The sequence below is a fragment of the Ochotona curzoniae genome, unplaced genomic scaffold (genome assembly GCF_017591425.1).
Source record: "Ochotona curzoniae isolate NIBS_2020 unplaced genomic scaffold, NIBS_Ocur_1.0 scaffold_3208, whole genome shotgun sequence".
Taxonomy (NCBI): domain Eukaryota; kingdom Metazoa; phylum Chordata; class Mammalia; order Lagomorpha; family Ochotonidae; genus Ochotona; species Ochotona curzoniae.
The window spans coordinates 46,071,131-46,092,685 of NW_024467106.1; the positions used below are offsets into that span (position 1 = coordinate 46,071,131).

At 43.6% G+C, this 21,555-nt stretch overlaps 1 protein-coding gene across 2 annotated transcripts in view; it reads left to right on the forward strand.

Moving 5' to 3' along the window:
- TTC39B (tetratricopeptide repeat domain 39B) overlaps nucleotides 1-21,555 on the forward strand; it is a 112,650-nt gene that overhangs the window by 40,506 nt on the left and 50,589 nt on the right. For both annotated transcript variants that reach the window (XM_040963497.1, XM_040963498.1), the window contains exon 3: nucleotides 17,898-17,993. In XM_040963497.1, coding sequence (XP_040819431.1) covers nucleotides 17,898-17,993 — 96 coding nt within the window. The remainder of the gene's footprint in view (nucleotides 1-17,897; nucleotides 17,994-21,555) is intronic.

Here is a 21,555-nt window from a genome sequence, read left to right on the forward strand (position 1 = left end):
ACCTGTGTGTTTAACTCAGTGCACTAATTTAACTTATGTGCATTTAACTCCCTTAGACAAGACATTTCAGAGAAAAAATTTTTTTCCCGTATTTATAAAAGTTCAGGAGCTGTAAATTCTAATTCCATCTGGGAATCGCCGTTGGTTCTTACATTTTCCTTAAATGAAGTAATGGTTTTTATTTCTCAACTGGTCCTTTTTAGATGTGAGATGAAGCCCTAGATTAGATGAAAAACAAGAAGAGATCCTGTAGTTTTTATAAATCCAGGCCGTTTGTATTTTTCTTGCCTATTTCTCTAGGATAATTAAACAGTGATGGATTAGAATAGGCTGCAGCAGAGAGGGGGGAGTGGGGGTGGCGGATCTCCCAGCATCCCTTGCTGCAGAAGCATCCACTACCAGCAGTGAGCAGTGAGTGTAGCTGCCACTTTAACTGACACATCTTAAATCCTGCTTTGCTCTGAGATGCTGTCAGCCACCTCGGCAACTTCTTGGCTTGTGCCTGACAATTGAGAGTCTCCTTGGAGAACAAGGAATAAAAACAGAGTTTGAGGAATTTTGTTGGCTTTTAAATTAATTCTGTTTTATTCACTTTTAACAATATCTGGTAGAAGAGAGGCAAAGACATCTTCATTAGTGGAACTGAGTTCATTCCTTCAAAGTTAACAGCTGCTCTAAATCTGTGAGTATGTTGCATTTATTTAGCAGTCGCTAGGAGTATGGTTACAATGTTCTCTTTGAATCTGCAAGGATCTAGTTGAAGGCAAGCTATGTAAAAATTTTAAACCGGGAGTTCCACATCCCTGGAGACCTTCAGGTTTTGTTAGATGACATTGTCTGCGTTAAAGGTTTCCTCTGCTAGGGCTTCTGCCTTGCCCTCAGCCCCACTGTTTAACTTCTGAAGGGTGGGTGCTGGAATGAAGCGAATAGTGCGTCCTCCTGCTGCCGCCGGAGGAGCCCGGCTGCCCGGGATGCCATGGCTGGCTTCCTGCTGCTGCAAGGTGTGCCTTGGGGTTGCGGGAGACTCCCGGCTGCAGAATAATGGAAGGATGCTGACGGTTCTTTTTGTCTCGACTGCTGGCTGGCTTGTGTCCTCTGCAGATTTCTTTATGGGAATTTGTTTTTTTTTTTGTTTTGTTTTGGTAGGGTAATTAACATCATAAAGCCGTGTGGCATGCTCTCCCTCCAAAACAGCTAGTGTGTTGATCTTAATAACCCTCACCTCGGACTGTGCTATGTAGCAGCTGCCAGTCTCTCTGGAGCAGAGTACAGTAAATGCAGCTCCCGGAACATGACCTTGGGATGACCAGCATTTTCTAAGTTTGCATCGACATTGGTGCTGTGTGTTTTTCTTGTGACGCAAACCCTGAAGTCTGAACATCTGTCCTTAGTCATCCTGTCCCACTTTTCCCGTTTGGAATTCACCGGAGGCAAGAACTGTATCCTTGCTGCATCATGAAATGAATGAATTTTGAGCATTTTGTAAAGATAGAGGTTAGATTCCAAATCCTGCCAGAATCCCTACATGTTATTGATTTGTCTTTGTTAAAGGAAAGTCATGATTTTATTTTCTGCCGAATTGCTTTGTATCATTTGGTTACCGATTACATTCCTTTGTCTTAAAATTACATCGGATAAAGTGATTTTTAAAAACTGATATGCCCAAAGATCAGTAGTCAAAATAAGTTTAAACACCAACTGGTAACAGACATTTTAGTAAATGTAGAATGTTTAATTCAGGCTGATGGAGTATATGAGTACTTTAGGTACCAGAATTTTGGTTGATTTCCTGCAGTGTAAAATAAATCAAATATTTTAAAAGAAGAAAATTTCTCTACCACCCAGAGATCAAACATCTGCTGTTTTTATTTTTAAAACTTTGTCATGATTAAATATTGCTACCTCCTATCTGGTTAGGAAGGATTTCTAAAATTAGGAAACTCTGCCTTAGTTAGACTTGCACAAAATTTATGTCAGTTCACATATTTCACTCATTCATTCATCCCATCACTATCTGCGTGTGTTATGAAGCTCTTGCCAGGCCCTGGGAATACAGTGCAGAACAAGATACTGTGTGTCCTCACAAGCAGATATTTCCAGCAGGTGAGGAAGGCAGTCACAAGCTCATTCCCTAATTGTTTCATTGCAAGTTTGGTGTTATTTCAGTAGCAGGAGTGTAGATGTTTTGTGGCCCAATCTATACAAGACGTGTAAACACTGCTGGGGCCACTGCTTCTGCCTCAGATCTGAAGACAGGGATCCGTGGGATGTTTGAACTGGACAGAGAGGTAAGAAATCACGTAAGTAGTTCAACAAGCAGGTGACAGGCACCCGTGTGAAGTGCTGGGTTTACATCAGTAAGGAGGAAATGGTCCCTGCTTACAGTGTAGTTAGTGGGAGAGGAAGGGAGGTTGGTTATGTTAGAATATTCTGTCATCATTTTGCACTTTCAGTACAGAAGAAATAGATTCTTTTTGGAGCCATCTGTATCAGGCCCAGGAATTAATGGCACATGGATTTTTAAAATTCTTTTATTTTTTTCAAGTCTCCAGCAGCAGGCGTCTTGTCATTCCTGTTTGATAGATGAGGAAAATGAGGTACACAGAGGTTAGGCGAGTTGCTCAGGGTCGTCTGGGGTCTGGCTGTGATTGTGTTCTGCCAAAAGCCACAAGTTGGTGCTCCTTGAAGACGATGTGCTGGGGAGTCCCTTCCTTTTCCTCCTCTCCTTTTCCTTCTTGTCTCTCACTTTCTTCTCCATCACTTCCAGATATTTTCCATCAGGAAAAAAGAAGAGGGCTTGGCTTTTATGGCCTCAATTGTACTATAAGCTTTAGCCTTTGGCTCCTCTTAGAAACAGTGGGGTGGCATGTGTGGGCACATTATCCTTCGAGGGCAGGTGAGTTAAGGAATGTGGAAGTGGAACAGCCTAGAAAATAAACATTAGCAGGAAAAATCAAGGATTTCTTGTAGGTTCAGATGACTGCCCATCAATATCAGCAATTTCCCAGAGTTTAGCTTAGAGGACCTGCCTCCCCAGTAGTGAATTAGACGTCTTACAAATGGGAAAACTGGTAAGGATATAGAGCAGCTTTATATTAGGACCCATTCTGCTTGGGAAAGGCTCTGTGATTACTGTATTTCCCCCTCTCTGAGATAATGTGGACTCTCTGGTGCTGCCCTCCACTGCTCTGAGAATAAAATCATTCCAGTGTCTTGAATAAGTTGGCCTTGTGAGTCTTTCAAATAAAGTATTCTTCCCACTTCCATCACATGTCTTTGTATTTACAGCACCAACATATTCAGCTAGGTGATTTCTTCGCTAGGTGATGTGTCTCAGGCTTATCACCATTGTGATATCTTTGCTTTTTGACCTGTGCTAGGTGCTCAGTGGTGGCAACCACAACTGGGTTCTGTTCCAGATACGTGGTCAGTCACAGGTGCAAATGGGTAATTTCTGCTTATGACACTTTTTCTGCTTGTATATTCTTCACTTAATGCTTCCTGTGCCACTGTGTAACAAACTACCGTGGGGGCTTTGTGGATCTAAAACAGCAATATTTATTTGCTTGTGATTCTGCAGCTTAGGCAGCCTGGAGAAGGGGATGGCCCTTCTGTGCACTTGGAATCACCTGGAGTGGTTCAGGGTCCATGTCCACAATGGCTTGTTGCCTGGCGAGACAGCTACTTCAGGTTGCCCACTAGGAATATAGCTGGGACTGTTGGACAGAGCTCAGTTCCTCCTCCTCTGCCTGCTTGAGCTTCCTTACAGCATGGTGGTGTGGTTCTGAGCTTCAGGCATTGAAGTGACAGTAAGTAGAAGCTTTTTGTCCTTAAGGCTTAGCCCTCCCCCAAACTAAAACAATGTTGTGTTGGTTCAGTAGTCACAGAGGCTGCCCCAATTCAAGGGGCCATCACCCAGTTTCTGATGGGAAGGGTGACAAAGCATTTGTGACCATCCATAATCTATCCACTTGAGAAATTATTAGTTCTCATGCCAAGCTCCCCACTCCAGCTATGGCACATTTCTTACATCGGTTCGTGAAATCCCTAATAGTTACCTTTTATCTCTTGCTGGCATGGGTCTCTTCTCTTTATCTTGTATTTGGACACTTGCTATCTTTTTTTTTTTTTAAAGATTTATTTTATTTTTATTGGAAAGGCAGATATACAGAGAGGAGAGACAGAGAGGAAGATCTTCTGTCTGATGATTCACTCCCCAAGTGAGCGCAAAGGCAGATACTATGCCGATCCGAAGCCAGGAGCCTCTTCTGCTGGGTTTCCCACGCGGGTGCAGGGTCCCAAAGCTTTGGGCCGTCCTGGACTGCTTTCCCGGGCCACAAGCAGGGAGCTGGATGGAAAGCAGGGCCGCCTGGACTAGAACCGGCGCCCATATGGGATACCGGGTGTGCAAGGTGAGGACCTTAACCACTGCGCCGTCACCAGGCCCGACACTTGCTATCTTAACTGTCTCCAAGTGTGACTCCTTTGGGGATTATTTGAATCCTGACTCTGTTATCCATGCAGGAATGTGCCATCCACATGCACTGTAAGACTATTTACTATGCTCTCCCTTAAGATATTTTAATGTGGCACAGGACAGGCCTATGATTATTAAAGACACTTCTCTGTCTAGGCTAGCATCAGGACATGAAAGTCTTGTGGTCTTGGTAACTTAATCAGGCAAGACATTACTGCACAGTGTTATTCTACCCGCATTGACAACGGAGAACCTTCAATGCTTTGTTGAGGAGGACAAACAGAACACAAGAACCATGTGAATTTCATCCAGGGCTTACTCTTCCTTTTGATAATTCATCAGTCCACAGGTGTGACTGTCCTTAGCAACCATTCAGATCGTATGAATGGATTTCTTTGGTGTTAGTAGGCTTTTGAGTATCTTCTTTCAAGTCATTACAGGTGACTGCATTGTAGAAAACAGGGAAGTATGGGACCAAGACTTGATTTTTTCTTGCAGTTTGAGGTTTACCTCAGTTATTGCCTTCTTAGGTAGAAGGGGGGGTGGAATTTGAGCTTTTCTGTGATCTAACAAACCAGGACCTAACATACAGCTTTTTGTTTGCATTAAATCCCCTTAATGTGAGGTTAGGGTTTTTCTTTCTTCCTAAAGCATTAGCATTCCTGTATAGGTAAACTATGTTGTATGACTGCTTGCTCCACAAATAAATGTAGCTACACTGAATAGATACAGCCATATTTACTATGAAAACAGCGATATTGAAGAATTGAAGAAAACTCACCTCTGAGGCTTAATTACCAAATATTTATATGCTTCTCCTGTTTCATTTGTTTATTTTAAAATTGTATTCTATTTTTAATATTGTTTACATAGTTGAAAGGGACGTATGTCCATATGGGTCTCTGATTGGGTGAGGAAGGTTGAGGTATGGAGAAAGGTGAGTGGGACAAATATTTCCATTTTTTTTTCCTCCTGTGTCCACAGAGAGGGGAAAGGGTGAGGGCCACTCGTTGCTGTCAAACTGCATTGGCATCCAGGGATAGGGAATGGTCCTTTGGTGATGCTTAGAGACCTTGATGTGGGGAAGAGTGTTCCAAGAATATGGCTTGGCTAGTTTTGAGCGTTCTGAAGACATTGTTGGCTTCATTGCACCAGGGTTGAGAAAATCTTTCCAAGGTCTGTTGGCTCTCCAGGTCCACCTTAGTGCATCTGCAGGACCAAGAGCTTGTTGCAAAGCTTGGCCAGGAGAACTGTCCAACCTGTTCTGCATTCCATCCTCTGGCAAGGCAGTTGACCTAGATGAGCTGACTGTTATGTCCCCCGGGTACATCTGGGCATGCTGTCCACCATCCAGGCATCAGCAACTGAGGAGGAGGTATAGTTCTGATACATGCACTTGAAGGTCATATTGTGATTTTTCCTGTGGTTGGGGTTTGAGCCAAGTGATCTAGTTGAGAAATCCCTCAAGAAATCTTGCCTGGCATGACATCAGACTTGATTCTTGTGTGTGCCAGCCAGCACAAGGTCAGGTTTAGTCTGTCAGCCTGCACTAGGCAGTCCACATTCTGGTGGATGCAGCTGCCTGGTCAGTTCCTCCCCAGGCCCCATCTCTGATATGAGCTAATGGGTGCTGTGGCCTAACCCAGCCCAGCCACCACAGGCCCAGTCCTCATGTACACCAGCAGGTGCCATGGCCTAGTTGGGGTGGTCCCCAATAACCCCCACCAGGCCTGCCACCAACCCTGGTTTTCACATGTACCAGCATGTGCTACAGCTTCTTGGGGGTCTAACCAGTGGCCCCATGACCACCAAGGTTATGAGGCTGTGGTGTTCCTCAGCAAGAACCACTGGAGACAGTCTGGTTAAGCATGTCTGTTTATTGCAAAGCTAGCACAATCTTATATAGCCCAAGAAAAGGGGAAGGCAGAATGGTGTTCTTCAACAGCTAACTCACCTGGCAGCAGTATTATAATTGGCTAGAAAACATCTGCAGTTCTCAATACCCTCCAATTACATTGCAGGTCACGTGCATCACCTAAGGCTGGCTGATATCTGGGGACCATGCCAACTTCTTGGAGTTGTTTATTAAGAAAGTTTCAGTGCAGTTTATCCCATGACAGAGAAGGGAAACTTGGATGTGGCCCACTGCCTATATAGCCAGTGATTAGGTCAGGTTGAGGTCTCGGTGTGTTAAGATCCCTGCCAATGGCTGCCTCCAGGGATGTGATATGCTGTGTCCTTATGATCTCCCATATGGGCTAAGGAGGCAGAGATCCAGGGGCGATCCCTCTCGGCAACCTAGCCTGGTCTGCCCTGCATCTCATCTGACTCTTGTGCACACCCATGGGTGCTGCAGCTTAGCTCATTCTGCCCACCCCGAGACCCACATGAATGGCCCACATGTATGCTGTCTTGTCTGGCCTGGCCTGCCTTTGGCTCTGGGTCTCATGTTCACCAACGGGAGCTGCAATTCAGTAGGGGAGTGCCCAAAGTTCTGCTCCCAGACCTGTTCCCTGTCCAAGATCTTGTGCTTTCCAGGGTCTACTGCAGTACAACCTGACATGACTTACACACAGTGCTAGCATTTGCCCTCAGGTGCTGTGGCCTAGCCCAGCTGGTCCATACCCATTTTGGCTCTTGTGCTCACCAGTTGGTGCAACAGCCTGACTACCCCCTAGACTGGCCTGTCCCCGGTTCCAGCTCTCACACTCACCAGTGGAAGCAGCATCCCAGCAAGGGACTCTCTGAAGTTCCCATACCAGGCCTGCTTCCAGCTCTGGGTCTTAAAGGTGCCAGCAGGTGCTGCGGCCCAGTCTGAGATGGCCTGTATTCATCAACAGATGCTACAGGATAGGCCAACCTGGCACACCTTCAGTCTCATGTGAACTGACAGGTGTTGCCATTCAACCTGACCAGGCCTGCACCCTGTCCTGGCTCTCACTTATTCCAGTATGTGTTGTAGACTGGCCCAGTCTAGCCTGTCTACAAACCTGGCTCACACATATGCCAACAGGTGATGCATGCAGCCAACCTGGCCTGGCTTGCCCCCAGTCCTGGCTCTTAAACTCATCAGCGAGGGCTGCAGTCTATCAAGACAGTTCCCCAGGTTTCCTAACCAGGCATGTTCCCCGCCGCCACCCATGTGTGTTGGTTGGTGCTGTGGCCTAACTTGACATGGCCGCCAGTTTCAGCCTTTGCATGTGCTGGCGGTTGTTGCAGCTTAGCCCAACCCAGCCCCTTAGCAGCCCCAGCTCCTTCAAGTATCAAGTTGAGTTCCATGGTCCAGCCTGCCTCAGTCTGTTACCATCCCCAGCATTCTGCACAAACTGGCAGGTGCTGCAGTCCCACAGAGGTGAATTCATAAGTTCCCTACAGAATTTGCTCCCAGAACTGGTTCTCTCGTGTTCTAATGGATGCTGCAGCCCAGCCCAGCCTGACATGGGCATCTCCCTACTCCGATACTCATGGGTGTGTGTGAGGGTATTGCAGCCTCACCTGGCCAGGCATGCCCTGTAGCCCCAGTTTTTGCATGTACCATCAGATAGGGGGAAATACTATGTTGCCCACCCTAGGTCTCCCACGTTGGTGGGTGCCTTGCCCTCTGGTTCCCACCCGCATAAAACACTCCATCTCAGCTCCCTCCTATCTATGAGTACAGTGGCCAGGTCTGTGGAAGACCTCAGAATTCATTCCTCGCCTGTCAAACATGACCTCAGCTGCTCCCATTGCAATACATTCCCCGGCCCCCTTCCCTAGGCAATCTCTTGCTCCCCTTGCCTGGGCACTGGGGTGGTATGACCTGGCCTAGCATTCCTTGTCTTCCCCACATATCTTTAAAGAATATATAGGATAAGCAACTATGCTGGCACAGTAGTATAGTTAACATAAATTTGGCATTAGCCAGGCCCAAAATGCCCACCGGCCAGTGACTGCTTTTTGTCTAGCAGTGTAACATTGCCTAGGTATAAGGCAACCAAGGCAGTTGCCTCTAGCTGGGGTCATTTGTTTTTCTTCTAGTAGATGTTTGTAGGGAAAGCCCTGCTAGTTTCTCACTGTGTGACTGACTGTGGATGAAGGTGTTCATGATAATACATTCATGAGTGTTTTCCATGCCCGACATACAAATGACCTAAAATGTTAAGCAACATGACAGTGTTTGATACAGCAGTGCTAACAGAATCAGTAAGAATGCCATCCATTCATCAGTTATTATACATCACTGAGCAGACAGTTGCTGTCCTTACACAGCTCCTCTGCAACTCTGCACAACTGTGTGGTCGACCAGTGGTCATGTTGCAGTGCGCCATAAACGCCAAAGAAACCAGAGGGAAAATGAGCTGGCTAGCTTGAGCAAATGACTTGTGTTAGGTTGTATGTGTGTGTTTTAATTACCTACTTATTGGTTCAAAAGAGTTACAGAGAGAGTTAGAGATCCATCTGCTGTCCTCTGGTTCACTCCTGAAATGGCCAAAATTGCCAGGGCTGGGCCAGGTAGAAGCAAGGAGCAAAGATCTCCATCCAGGTCTTGCACATAGGTGGCGGGGCTCCAAGCACTTGGCCCCTTTCCATTGATTTCTCAGGTGCATTAGCAGGGAGATGGATCAAAAGTAGAGTAACCAGGGTAGACCCTGGTGGCCAAAGGGGATTCCAGCACCACAGGTAGCAGCTTATCCTACTGTGTCATGATGCCAGCCCCTGGGATGTAGTGTTTTAAAAGAAATGGCAAACAATCCCAACTCCACCTCCCAGTCCTTATTATTCTGAATCTAGCATTTGCTCTGCATCCTGAAAATAGCCACATCCCTGCTAGAAGGGACATAATGAACATGGCAAAATGCTATTCACATGGCCTCTGCCCTGGAACCATGAGAAACAGCCAGTGGAACTGCTGAGTGGCAGGAATGTGTTGTCCCTTCCTGTGAATAGCTCTTGGCTCCTGTCAGTTAACTCCTTAGTAACATCAGCAACACTTATATTCGCTTAGAGTGTGTGATCTTTCCATTAAGAAGTGATGCTGCTCAGTGGACCACAGTTCTTCCTCACCATAGCCCTGTGAGGTTAACAGGGCTGGCTCATGCGTTGTATTTTATAGGAAGAAAACCTTCTTCTGCCCACTTACCATTTCCTCTGTAACTCTCATCTGTGAGGATAGGAAGAGACATTCGGTGATCAAAAGTGATGTCATCTGTTCAGATCTCGAGCATTGCTTTTTGAGTGATGGACTGTTCTGGTAGTGGTGGAAGCAGTAAATGCTCTGTGAAATACGTGTTTAATCTCTAGCTGGCCTGCATTTCCTTCCTCCAAGCTATGTGGGCATCTCAATCAGCACTGTTGAACTTATCTAGACAATAAGATGCTGGACTCTATGCTTGGTATATGCTTGCAATGAAAGAACCCCAACTGAGCTTGAACTGTGGCAATGCAGCAAGGTGGAGGAATCCACCACGGGGGGAGGTGTGGTGGGAGTCCCAGTGCCTACAACTGTGTCACATAATGCGTTGTAATAAATTAAAAAAAAAGAAAAAAAGAAGAAAAAAAAAACAATTAGGTTGAATGCCTGCCCCTGGATTCTCAAACATTTCTTTTAAGTTCAGGATCTTTCTTTTAAATTTGTGAGAGGTGATTATTATTTTGGTTAGGAGAAAAAAAGTCACAAATGGAATTTAAGTATTTATCAAAATTAAGACCTGTAACATGTATTCATTTCTCTCTCTCTTGATTTGGAAGCAGAGAGAAGCACAGATCTGCTCTCTGCTGGTAGCCTCCCCAAATGCCTGCGATGGTGGGGCCTAGCCAGGCTAAAACCAGAAGCCAGAAACTCAGTCTGGGTCTGTGTGTGAATGGTAGTGAGCCAAGTGCTTGCATCCCCTGCTGCTTCCCAGGGTGTGTGTGATTGGAAAGCCAGAATTGGGAGATGAACTGAGACTGAATCCAGGCACCCTGACCCATGATGCTACTGCCCCACATGACGTCTCAGCCACTATGCTGAATGGCCACCCTCCCCACCCGTGGACTGCGTTTTTCTGACCTTATTTACTTATTTTTTTTTTTATGAGAAATGAGGCTATTTTTAGAGCATTCAGGAGAGTGCCTACTGATTGCTACCACATGGCTTCCTGGGAGGGGGCAATTGATTCAAAAAGGAAATCAACCATAATTCACTTTCAGCAAAGGTAGAATTGTTGAAAACTAGCTTGAGATGAGATACACACACACATATGTAAAGTAAGTTTGAAAGCAATTCAGAACATAGCATTAGAGCCACTTAAATGCTTAAATTTGCATCAGTATAGGAAATTGGAAAGATAAAATTAGAAAACAGCAACATTTAGGCAACTTTTCAAAGTGGTAGAAATTTGCAAAGCTTCTAGAAGTACTAAAATAACTTAGAAACACATGGGAAAGTGATGTATTTTGACTTCTTCACATGGAAAGGACTAAAAATAATAAATGATAGTGTTCTTATCCAACTTTTAGGAGAACCATTTTTAACTATGTTTTCTTTTTTTTTTTTTTTAAAGATTTATTATTATTATTTTTTTATTGGAAAGGCGGATATACAGAGAGGAGAGACAGAGAGAAAGATCTTCCGTCCGATGATTCACTCCCCAAGTGAGCGCAACAGGCCAATACTATGCCGGTCCGAAGCCAGGAGCCTCTTCTGGGTCTCCCACGCGGGTGCAGGTTCCCAAAGCTTTGGGCCGTCCTCGACTGCTTTCCCAGGCCACAGGCAGGGAGCTGGAAGTGAAGCGGGGCTGCCGGGATTAGAACCGGCGCCCATATGGGATCCCGGGCGTGCAAGGTGAGGAGGTGAGGACCTTTAACCACTTGCACCACCGCGCCGGGCCCCTTTAACTATGTTTTCTATAAAAAGAATAGAGAGTATTTCCTTAAACTAATATTTAAATATTCTCTTCATGAATTTGAACTCTATTGTTTAAAATATATGCATATGTATTTGACTTTTCCCCGAAGATTAAAATTGTGAATGATAATTTTTTAAAATTAAAAAAACATTTGAAAGGGCCCAGCATGATACCCTAGTGACAATCCTCACCTTACATCTGCCAGGATCCCATATGGGTGTTGGTTCATACCCAGCTGCTCCACTTCCCCTCCAGCTCCCTGCCTGTGGCCTGGGAAAGCAGTGGAGGATGGTCCAAAGCCTTGGGACCCTGCACCCACATGGGAGACTCTGAGGAGGCTTCTGGCTCCTGACTTTGGATTGGCTGAGCTCCAACCATTGCAGCCATTTTGGGAGTGAATCAGTGGAGGGAATATCTCGCTGGGTCTCCTTCTCTCTGTGGATCTGTCTTTCCAATAAAAATAACTAAATCCTAAAAAGAAATGTGAAAGCAGAAAGAATTTAAAATCATCAAACTCTACAGATAATGCAAAGGTTTATGAATGCACAGGCAGGGACAACTTAGGGTAAGATTATCTGGTGTTTTAGTTCATCACTTGTTTGTTGAATAGAGCAGTGGCAGCTTTTGTTCATGCTTGCGCTTTGGTCTTTTTCTGAAGGAAAAAGTTCCAGCGTGGGGAGAATAAATTGAAATGATGCTCCTTAGACTTTGACAGTCTAGTGACAGTCTGGCTAAAAGAATGGGTTTGAGGCCAGTAGTAAAATGGTGTTTGGGACATTTCTGTTGATTTCTGGGCTGTTGTTGACTTTCTCAATGAAAACACCACAGGCCATGAGAATGGCTATTTGAAGGAGCCATCTATTGGGCAGAAGTAGGGTGGCTGTGCAGTTTTACCCATGTGGCTAATAGCTGATATAAAGAAGCAGCGGGTACCCAGGGGTGTCTGAATCCTGCGTTTCCTTGCTGTGATCACCATTCGGAATGCTGATCGTATAAAATGGTACCTCCCAAAGCACATCCGTTACTCTATCCACACTCACTCCGCTCCTCCTCTCAGGAGGGATTTTTAGCTCTGATTTTTGAGCTTTTTGTTGTGGGCATTTGACCCTGTTGCTAAGATGCTCACAAGCCTATGTCTGAATGCCTGGGTTTGAGTCCTGCCTCTATGTGCTGTCCTATCTTCCTGCTTAGTGTGCGTGTTGGGAGGGAGCAGATGATAGTGGAAGTGGGGGCCCCTGCCACCTATGTGGGAGACCTTGATTGGAATGAATCACCTAATGGGAACTCTGCCTCTCTACCCTTCAACAACAATAAAAGTGGAAAATGTAAGAACAGGCTTAGAGAACAATAAGTATATTTGTATTAATTTTTGACATTTTATTCAGTTTTCTTCTTTTTAAAATCTCATTGTTCAAGAATGTAGCCCACGGTGTTGGATTTATTAGGGAAATTAACTTTATATCGATTCTACCAATGATGTAAGTTAGAGGAAAAATATGGCATAAATAACTTTTCATTTGAAAAATAGTTCTATGTAGTGATTAAATATTTGAACAATATTCAGGTTCATAATCTAAAAATAACTAATTATAATTGATAAAATAATCGGAATAGATGCTTCTCCAAAGAAGATAGATAAATGGCCAATGAGTACCTGAATACATTTGCAACACTTTCTGTCCTTTGGCAAAAACAAGTCAAAACCACAATGTGATATCACCATATCCATCAAAATGGACAGTAGCGTGCTAGCCAAGCTGTGGAGAAATTAGAACTCTCATATGTTATTGATAGAAAGACAGAAGCACACAACCACTTTGTAAAATGCTCTTGCATTTCTTCAGATTGTGAAACAGATATCGTATGATCAGGGTTCCACTTGTAGGCATATACTCAAAAGACACATGAAAAGTTGTACACAGATGCTAATGACATTGTTCATAGTGGCTAAAAAGTAGAAATAACACATGTATCATGACCAAAGAAATAATATGGTATGGTTATGAAGTAGAATATTACTTAGCAATAAAAATGAATGAAGTACTATAAGGTATTATGTCAAAGAAGAATCTTGAAAACATGCTAAGTGATAAAAAAGCTGGTTATAAAAATATCACATGTTGTATGGTTCTATGGTATAAAGTGTTCAGAAGAGGCAAACCTACAGACAGAAAATAGACTAGTAGTTCCTAGGACTACAGACCCGTAGGAGAGAGAGGAATGAGAGCTGATGGAGAGAAACATATAGCTGACAAAATGTTCTGTAGTTAGATTGTAACAATAGTTGCATTGCTTTGTGAAAGTAGTGAAAAAATGTTATGTTTTTCAAGTGGGTGAATAACATGGTCTTTGAATTATACTTTAATAAAGCTTTTCAGTAACTTTGAGAGGCAGGTGTGTGGTGTAGTGGCTAGGGCACTACTTGGCATGCCTGATTTGAATCCTGGCTTCTCTCCTAATTCCAGCTTCCTGCTAATATGTGTCCTTGGAGGTAGCAGGTGATGGCTCAAGTACATGGGAAAACTGGATTGAGTTCTAGGCTTCTGGCTTTGATGTTGTCTACCCTGACTATTGAGTTTTTTGGGGGAAGTGCAACAGCAAATGGAAGATCTCTATCAGTCCCTGCATTTCAAATAAGCTATAAATAAAATGTTCATTTAAAAAAAATTAGAGCAATAAAATAGGATAAAATATGGGCATAGTTGCCAGCATGCTAATATCTGTAACTAAATGATAGCATATTATTTTCTTTGCATTAGTCATTAAAGCTTAGATATATATATCTATATATATCAATCATATAGTTAAAATGTATTTCTTGAGACATCTGGATCTAATATCTAAATTACACTGTGAAGTAAAACAAGCCATTTTATTCGATTAATTATTTTAAAATAACCGTACTTAGCGATCCAGAATCTACAATGAGATTATGTGAACGTCTAACATGGGTCTTGTGCAAGGAGATGCACTGCTGTGTGCAGTGCTCACACCTTCGGACCCTTCCTGAAGGGGGAGGACCTGAGTCGGTGTGTGGGTGTGCAGGTCAGCGCTGCAAAGACAGCAGTCCTCCGCACATTTCTCTAATCATGAATGTCCTGACAGTCTTGTAACCTTTCAATGATGGATTCTAAATTTCACAAATAAGAATTAAGGTGTAATTAAAGAGCATTTAGTACAGTAGAAGACTTGCCCCCATTGGCACACAAGCATCAGAAAGCCAAATGAATAAAACTGTGTATTGGGCATAGACAGAGGTGAAGCTGAGAGTGAAAGAGAAGAATGCGTACAAGCAGACCTGTGCACTCATAGACTCTTGCTCTTGTTAATGATTATAGTATGATGCAACCTGTTGATGTGCAGTAGTTACGGAATCATGCCACAGACATGCAAGACAGTAAGATAGGCTCTGAGAGTATTTGGGAACTGAAAAAAATGTTGGAGTAAGATTTGTCATATATAAAAACTGGCTATTCTGCAAGGCAATAGAACTATAACTTTACCAGACATAAAGTATTTGCATATTCTTCCTATCAAATGAATCTCCAAGTTAGCGTATGATTTTGAAGAGCAAGTCAAACAGAGGTAAATCTTGAAAAAGCAGCTCAATTCCAGCAGTGCCCCAAGATGGCCTGAGCAGGGCATGCAGTCTTGCTCTTGTCTTATTTTCAAGCTAACAGGTAGCTAAAGGATATTATTCCATGTATACCTATTTGGGGAAAAACTAAATCTCATTCATACCGTACAGAAAAATTGGCTTTAGTTATAAGCATGTGTATTAGCTAAATATTCTTTTTTATGTTTTTGAAACATTTTTTGTAAAGAAGTGCTTTTTTAATTGTTTGTTTTTTAATTATTTATTTAAAAGTGTCTGCAGGTTTCCTTTCCAAATGTCTGCAATGGCTGGAGTTGAACAGGGGCTCTAGATGGGAGCTGGGAATGTAACCTAGGTCTCCCATGAGATGGCAGTGATAACAGTTCCATCTGTATTGGCAGGAAGCTGGTGGCTGGGATTCAGGAATAGGTCAGTGTGCTTCTGTAGACACGATGACTTAAGGGGAAACTTACATGACATGTTTGAAAGAGCAAGACAAATACTTGGTTAAAGTGAGAAGGCCCTCATTTCTAGTTAATTGGTGGTTTTTGATGGTTAAGTTCAACTGTCTGTTTCAGTGTGTACCTTGAGCTGAGTTTTGGTTTACTTACCAAAGATCCTGAAGTGCTGGGATTGGCATAGCTGAATGGGCTCCTGATTAATTGCTGTAACAGTTTGGAACATGTAATATTTACTTGGCACAATAGACTCATGTTTTAATTTAGTGTTTTATGGATGTGGTCTATCAGACCATTGGGGAAAAGATGGGATCTTTTCAAAATGATCTTGGGAGGGGGCAGGTTTCTGGTGCAGCAGGTAGGTACCACGAGAGGTGCCTGCCTCTCCCATTGGAGAATTTGGCTTTTCTGGTTTCTGTTACCATCCAGCCTCCTGCTGATGTGTCCCTTGAGCAGCAGCAGCCGAGGGCTCAAATACTTGGGTCCCTGCTACGCATGTGGGAGACTCAGGTTGACATCAGGGTTCCTGGCTTTGGTCTGGTCCAGCCCTGGCTGCTGAGGGCATTCAGGAAACAAACAAGTGTTTGCAAGGTATATCTCTCTCTGGCATTGTGCCTTTCAAATTAAATAAATTAAGTAATTAAAAAAAACCCTTTTGGAAAATAGTTGTAAAAATTGCTCTTGATAAAAGTTGCAAAAAGATTATGAAAAATGCAGTACACTTTCTTGCATTGTATACTCTGATTAGAAGTGGGCCTACAGAGGTGCCCATAAGAAGTCACAGTTTTGACAGGTAAGTTTTATAGAATCCTTGTAGAGGGAAGATTTTTCTTTGCATGCCCTCACAAACAAATGTTGAAGGAAAGCCTAATAACATTGGGGAGACTTTTTTGGTTAGAATCAAAGATCAGTGATTGAAAGGGCAACATTTTCACAGCATATTCCAGAGATCCCCGCAAGGGAATATTCAAGACAGCAGATGAGCAGAATGGTTTAGAAGGGTAGACAGCCTTTTCAATCTGTCACCACCTCTTTCTCTGCTTATGGACAATTGACACTTGGCTGCCCTGGGGTCTTGTTTATGTAAGTGCTTCCTCTGTCCTCCTAGTAAACGTTTTTTTGCAGTGGAAAGTAACCTGTTTTCAAAAGAGTATTTCCTCTCATCTGTGGAATTTTCTTTTTCTTCCCCCCCCGCCAAGATTTATTTATTTGGAAGGCAGTTACAGAGAATAAAAGAGAGAGATTCTTCCAATTGCTAGTTCACTCCCCAAATGGTCATAAATGTGTGCAGGAAGCCTAAGCACTTGGGCCATCCTCCCCTGCTTTCCCAGGTGAATTAGCAGGAAGCCGGATAGCAAGTGGAGCAGCCAGGCTTCAACCTGGTGCCCATATGGGATGCCCGCATTGCACATGATGGGACTCTTGGGATTTTATTCCCTCCCACCACCATACGCTCCACCGCTTTCTCAGGGAGAACATTGATTGCTTCTGCCTGATATATAGGATTTGGAGAACTTGATAATTTCTCAGATAAGATGAATGTTGAAAAGCTGAATGTGGTATTTGTTACAGGGCATTGGGAAGTCTGTAAGGTGAGCTACAGTCAAGCTCAATTAAAAATTTTTGATATCTTAGAACTAAAAAAAATCTCCAAAGAGATAATCAACCAATCAACAGTTTCTGTGCCTCTTTTTAATTTTTTTTTATGATGCAACTCTTTCTATGAGATGTGCACTGTTAAGGTGAATAGATATAGGAGAGTGGCAGTTCTATTATAATACTGGACAGGATTTATTCTAAAATTGTTTCTGAAAGTCTCTTTTTGAGAACGGCCCTTCTCTCCTGGTGTTTGTCAGAGGGTCTTTGGGTCAGTAAAGCCAGTTAAGACCGAGAACCGGATGGGTGTTCACCTGTGTCACTTCAGCACTCTAGAGTGCACATAAAATGGGAAATCAGACAATTTATTAGAACTGGAAGAACATAAAATTCGTGACTTTGATTTCAGCAATTTATCTTCAAGAAATAATCAGGCAGATGGGTTGAGGGGCATATTGCAATTGTTTGTAACGACAAAACTATGTGGGCAAGCCAGCATTGTGGCTTAGTGAGTAATGCACTGCCTGTGGCAAAGGGACCTCATGTGGCTGCCACCAAGAGTCCGGGTTGCTGCACTTCCAGTCCAGCTCCTTGCTAATGCGTGCCTGGAAAAACAGCAGATGATTCTCCAAGTGATTGTGCCCCTGCACCCACCTGAGAGACCTGGAAGACGGTCCTGCTCCTGGATTTAGCCGAGCAGTCCCTGCTGCTGTGGCCATCTGGGGGGGGAATCGTGGATGGAAGCTTTTCCCAATACTTCTCCCTCGCTCTCTCTCTACCTTGAACTTTCAAATACAGACATAGGATTGAGATATGCAAAATAATTCAAGGGCACTTGTGTTTTGTATGGTCTTTTCCTGGTGCACAAACGAATAACCACCTTACCCTGCCTTCTTAATTAACAGATCTTCTCAGTCAGAAATGGCAACAGGCAATCTCCACTTTGCATCCTGTGATTCAAGTCGGACATCCAGACAGCTCGGAGGCTCTCACACAAGCAGGTCAGAAAGGGGGTGTGGGTACTACGTGTGGGGGGTACCAGGGGACAGTAGCCCATTCCTTGGGGGCAGGTGATCCTGACAGACACAGTGCTTTGTGCTTAGTGCCCCAGGGTGAGAGAGGCCTGGGCAGATTCCATCACTGTTAGCAAATGAGGGGGCGGGGGAGCAACAGCTGCTTTGGGAGCTAGTGTTGCATTAAGCAGAAATGAAACTAAATTCCACTTTGGGGACACAACTGCCTTTTGAGTTCTTTTATCTTTAAATTTTCTTTTTAGTGATTACTTTTAAAAAATAATTTTTGTTTATTTGAGAGAGAGAGAGATAGAGCAGGGAAGGAGGAAGGGAGAGAGACAGAGAGGAAGAGAGGGAAGCCCCATTCACTGGCTCACTCCCTGAATACACACTGTAGCCCAGCCCAGGCTGCGTCAGAGTGGGAAACTCCATCGAGTTCTTCCATTGAATGGCAGAGACCAAATTTTTCAAGCCTTCACCATCACCTTCAAGGAGCTCTGTTAGCAGAAATCTGGATCAGGAGCCAGAGCCAGGAATAGAACCCAGGTGCTGCCACGTGGAAGGGAGGGTGTCTTCATTCACATCTTAAACCGCAAGGTCCAATGTCCACCCCTTTTAAACCACTATTTTTTTTTATGATAAAATAATATGCCCAAATTGCTGATTTTTGGAGAAACAGAAGGAGAAACACCAAAATTGAAACTATGACCTTTTGGTATATTTCATTTTAATCTTTTTGCTAGAAGTATGCTATTTTTAAAAAAAGATGTATTTATTTATTCAGAAAGTGTGATAGAGATAGTTGGGGTCGGGGGAATGGAGAGAAAGACAGGAGAGAAAAAGGGAAAGAGATATCTTTCATCTTCTGCTGGAGCCAGGAGCCAGGAACTCTATATCCACCTCCCAAGTTGATGGTATGAAGCCAAGTGCCTGGGCCATTGCGTGCTGTGTTCCTGAGTGCATCAGCAGGAAGCTGGGTTGGAATTGGAGCCAGTGGAACTCAAATCAGCACTCAGATATAGTTTGTGGGCATTGTAATCTGAGTCAACCCATTGTGCTACAACACTGTCTCCTAGGCATATGTTTCATGATGTAGTTTTAATCACAATAAAATTTTCACTGAATATTTCTTACTTACATTTTTCTCACCACTTTGGTTTTAAAATGCATTTCCATTGTAGAAAATTCAGTAGATAAAGAAGGGAATGAAGCACCTGTTACCTTAAACTATCATTTATAATTTTTTGTGCATACTTTTTCTCTTCCTATATAAAATATTAAAAAGTTTAGAGGTAGGTATATGGTTCATACACACACATTCCACACTGGAGTGCCTGAATTCAGTTCCTGCCCCCTGCTAGTGCAGACCCTGGGAGGCACAAGGCAGTGGCTCAAGTGACTGGGTTCATGCCACCCACATGAGAGACCTTGCTTGAGTTCCTGGCTCTTGCCTCCAGGGGTGGCTATTGTGGGAGCATCAAGAATGAGTCGGCAAATGGAAGTTCACTCTCTTGCTCAACTTTTTGTCTCTCAACCTTGCAAACAAGAACTCAAACTTGCTTCTTAATTGGCATTCTTTTAAACACTGTTTAATAATCTGCCTTCTAAGCATTTGCTTCTGTATCATTTTCTCTTTCTAATTAGATATTTTCCCACAATGTTATATTTGCTAAATTAATATTCTCCTCTGATCCACTTTAGAGTTAATTTTTGAAATTATCTTTGTTTATGCGTTATTAACAGCAGCTCTGATAAAGCAGTTTTATATCACAAATAAGTGTTTTCTCTAGTTCCTTTGGGTTTATTGAGCTTTTAAAGTTAGGTAATATTTTGGATTTTGCCTTTGAACATTTTAGCTACTTACAAGTGTGTTTTGATACTCCTGTTTTTGGCAGTATGCTTTAAGTCTGTACATTTTCAGTAGAAAGGGTTGAGACATGAGGATGAAGCTGACATGATTAAATTTAATTTTTTCACATTACCTTTTCATTCCAGGTGCTCTTCTCCTTGTAGAAGGCTTTGTTTTTTTCAGAAAGAAGCTTTCCTCCCTCATACTTGTTAAGTCATCTGATAGTTGCCTGGGTAACTGCTGTGCCGATATTTGTAATGCTGAGGTTGAAAGCTGTAATAAAATAAGTAGAAATTACTGGAATCAGAAATCAACTAGGGCATTGGGCTCACAGCCTGGAGCTGGATCTGTAGACTTCAGATCTTTAGCATGTATCTAGCTGTTGACATCATAAATAACAACTGCTGTCCTCCAGAGAGAGCAAAGCAAAAGAGAGCCAAGGAAGGAACCTTCAGGAATTCAGCCAGTGGAAGGTGGCTAAGGAAATGAGAGTCACACAGGAGCTGCAGAGGCGTGTGTGTGTGTGTGTGAGAGAGAGAGGGAGAGAGAGAGAGAGAGAGAGAGAGACAAAGATGATCCAATGAGGTGGTGGCCCAGGGTTCTTGTGAAGGTCTGATTTTTGAAATCTGGTCAATAGAGCTTGGTGTTACTTTCAGAAGGAGTGGGAAGTATCCCTTCATTTGGTAGCTGGGTGCTCAGAGACCTGTAGCACGGAGGGTTTTAAGGAAGTTGGGGCAGGGACAGCTTGCGGTGGCTGAGGGGGGTGGATGGTGGGAAGGGGGAAGAGTAAGCGCCAATTCTGTCTTGAAGCTTTGATATGTGAAGACAATCAGTAGACATTGTGTGCTAGATTTCATCTGCAGATTCTTCTTTTTCCTCCACAAAGCTAAGCAATGATCGTTTCCACTCTGCTTTTAATCAGCAGTCTTCTTGGGCATGTATATAGCAAGCACTTGTGCAGGGCACTGTGCAGGGATGCCTAAAAATGGAGCCACTCTTCCCACTTGGACAGGAAGCATGCAGGTGTGGCTCTGGTGTGGTTAGGGTGTGCAGGAACCTGATGTGTTCCTCCTCACTCACAGTCCCCATGGGAGGGCATTTCAAAGATGAGGCAAGGGACTCAGGGAGGATATGCAACTTTTGAAGGTCACATGGCTGGAGAATGGCAGTGTTGACTTCCACCTCGGTCCAGGAAATTTTCCTTCCATCTTGCCAGCATTGCAGGGGATACCTTTTTGATGACCCCATTGCAAGGTATGTGACTGTTAAAACAGCTTTGCTTGCCACACCAGTTTGTTTGGTCAGGTGTGCTGTAGCCAGAATTCCAGGGCATTGAAGAAGCAAGGCAGGCAGAAGAGTTTGAACATTGTGTGGCAGGTGAGGGCAGCCCTTCTCTACTTTCAGTCTATGGAGACAGAATGATGAACATCTGTTCCAGGAAGAGCAGAGCAATCTGAGAGTGGTATCCAAGGTGAATTCAAACAATGAACATGATCTGGGTACTTGTTGAGCCCACCCCAGGCCTACTGAGGCTAACTGAGGGTGGGACCAGGCTGTCTCTAGCAAGCCCTCTGGATAAGTTTCATACACATTGCAGATCGAGAAACCGAAAGAAGGAATAGTCAGGGCTGTGTTCAGAATTCAGATGGGAAGTGATGGCAGTGGAAGTGAAGAGGAACGAAAGTCTCCAACAGGTGCTTG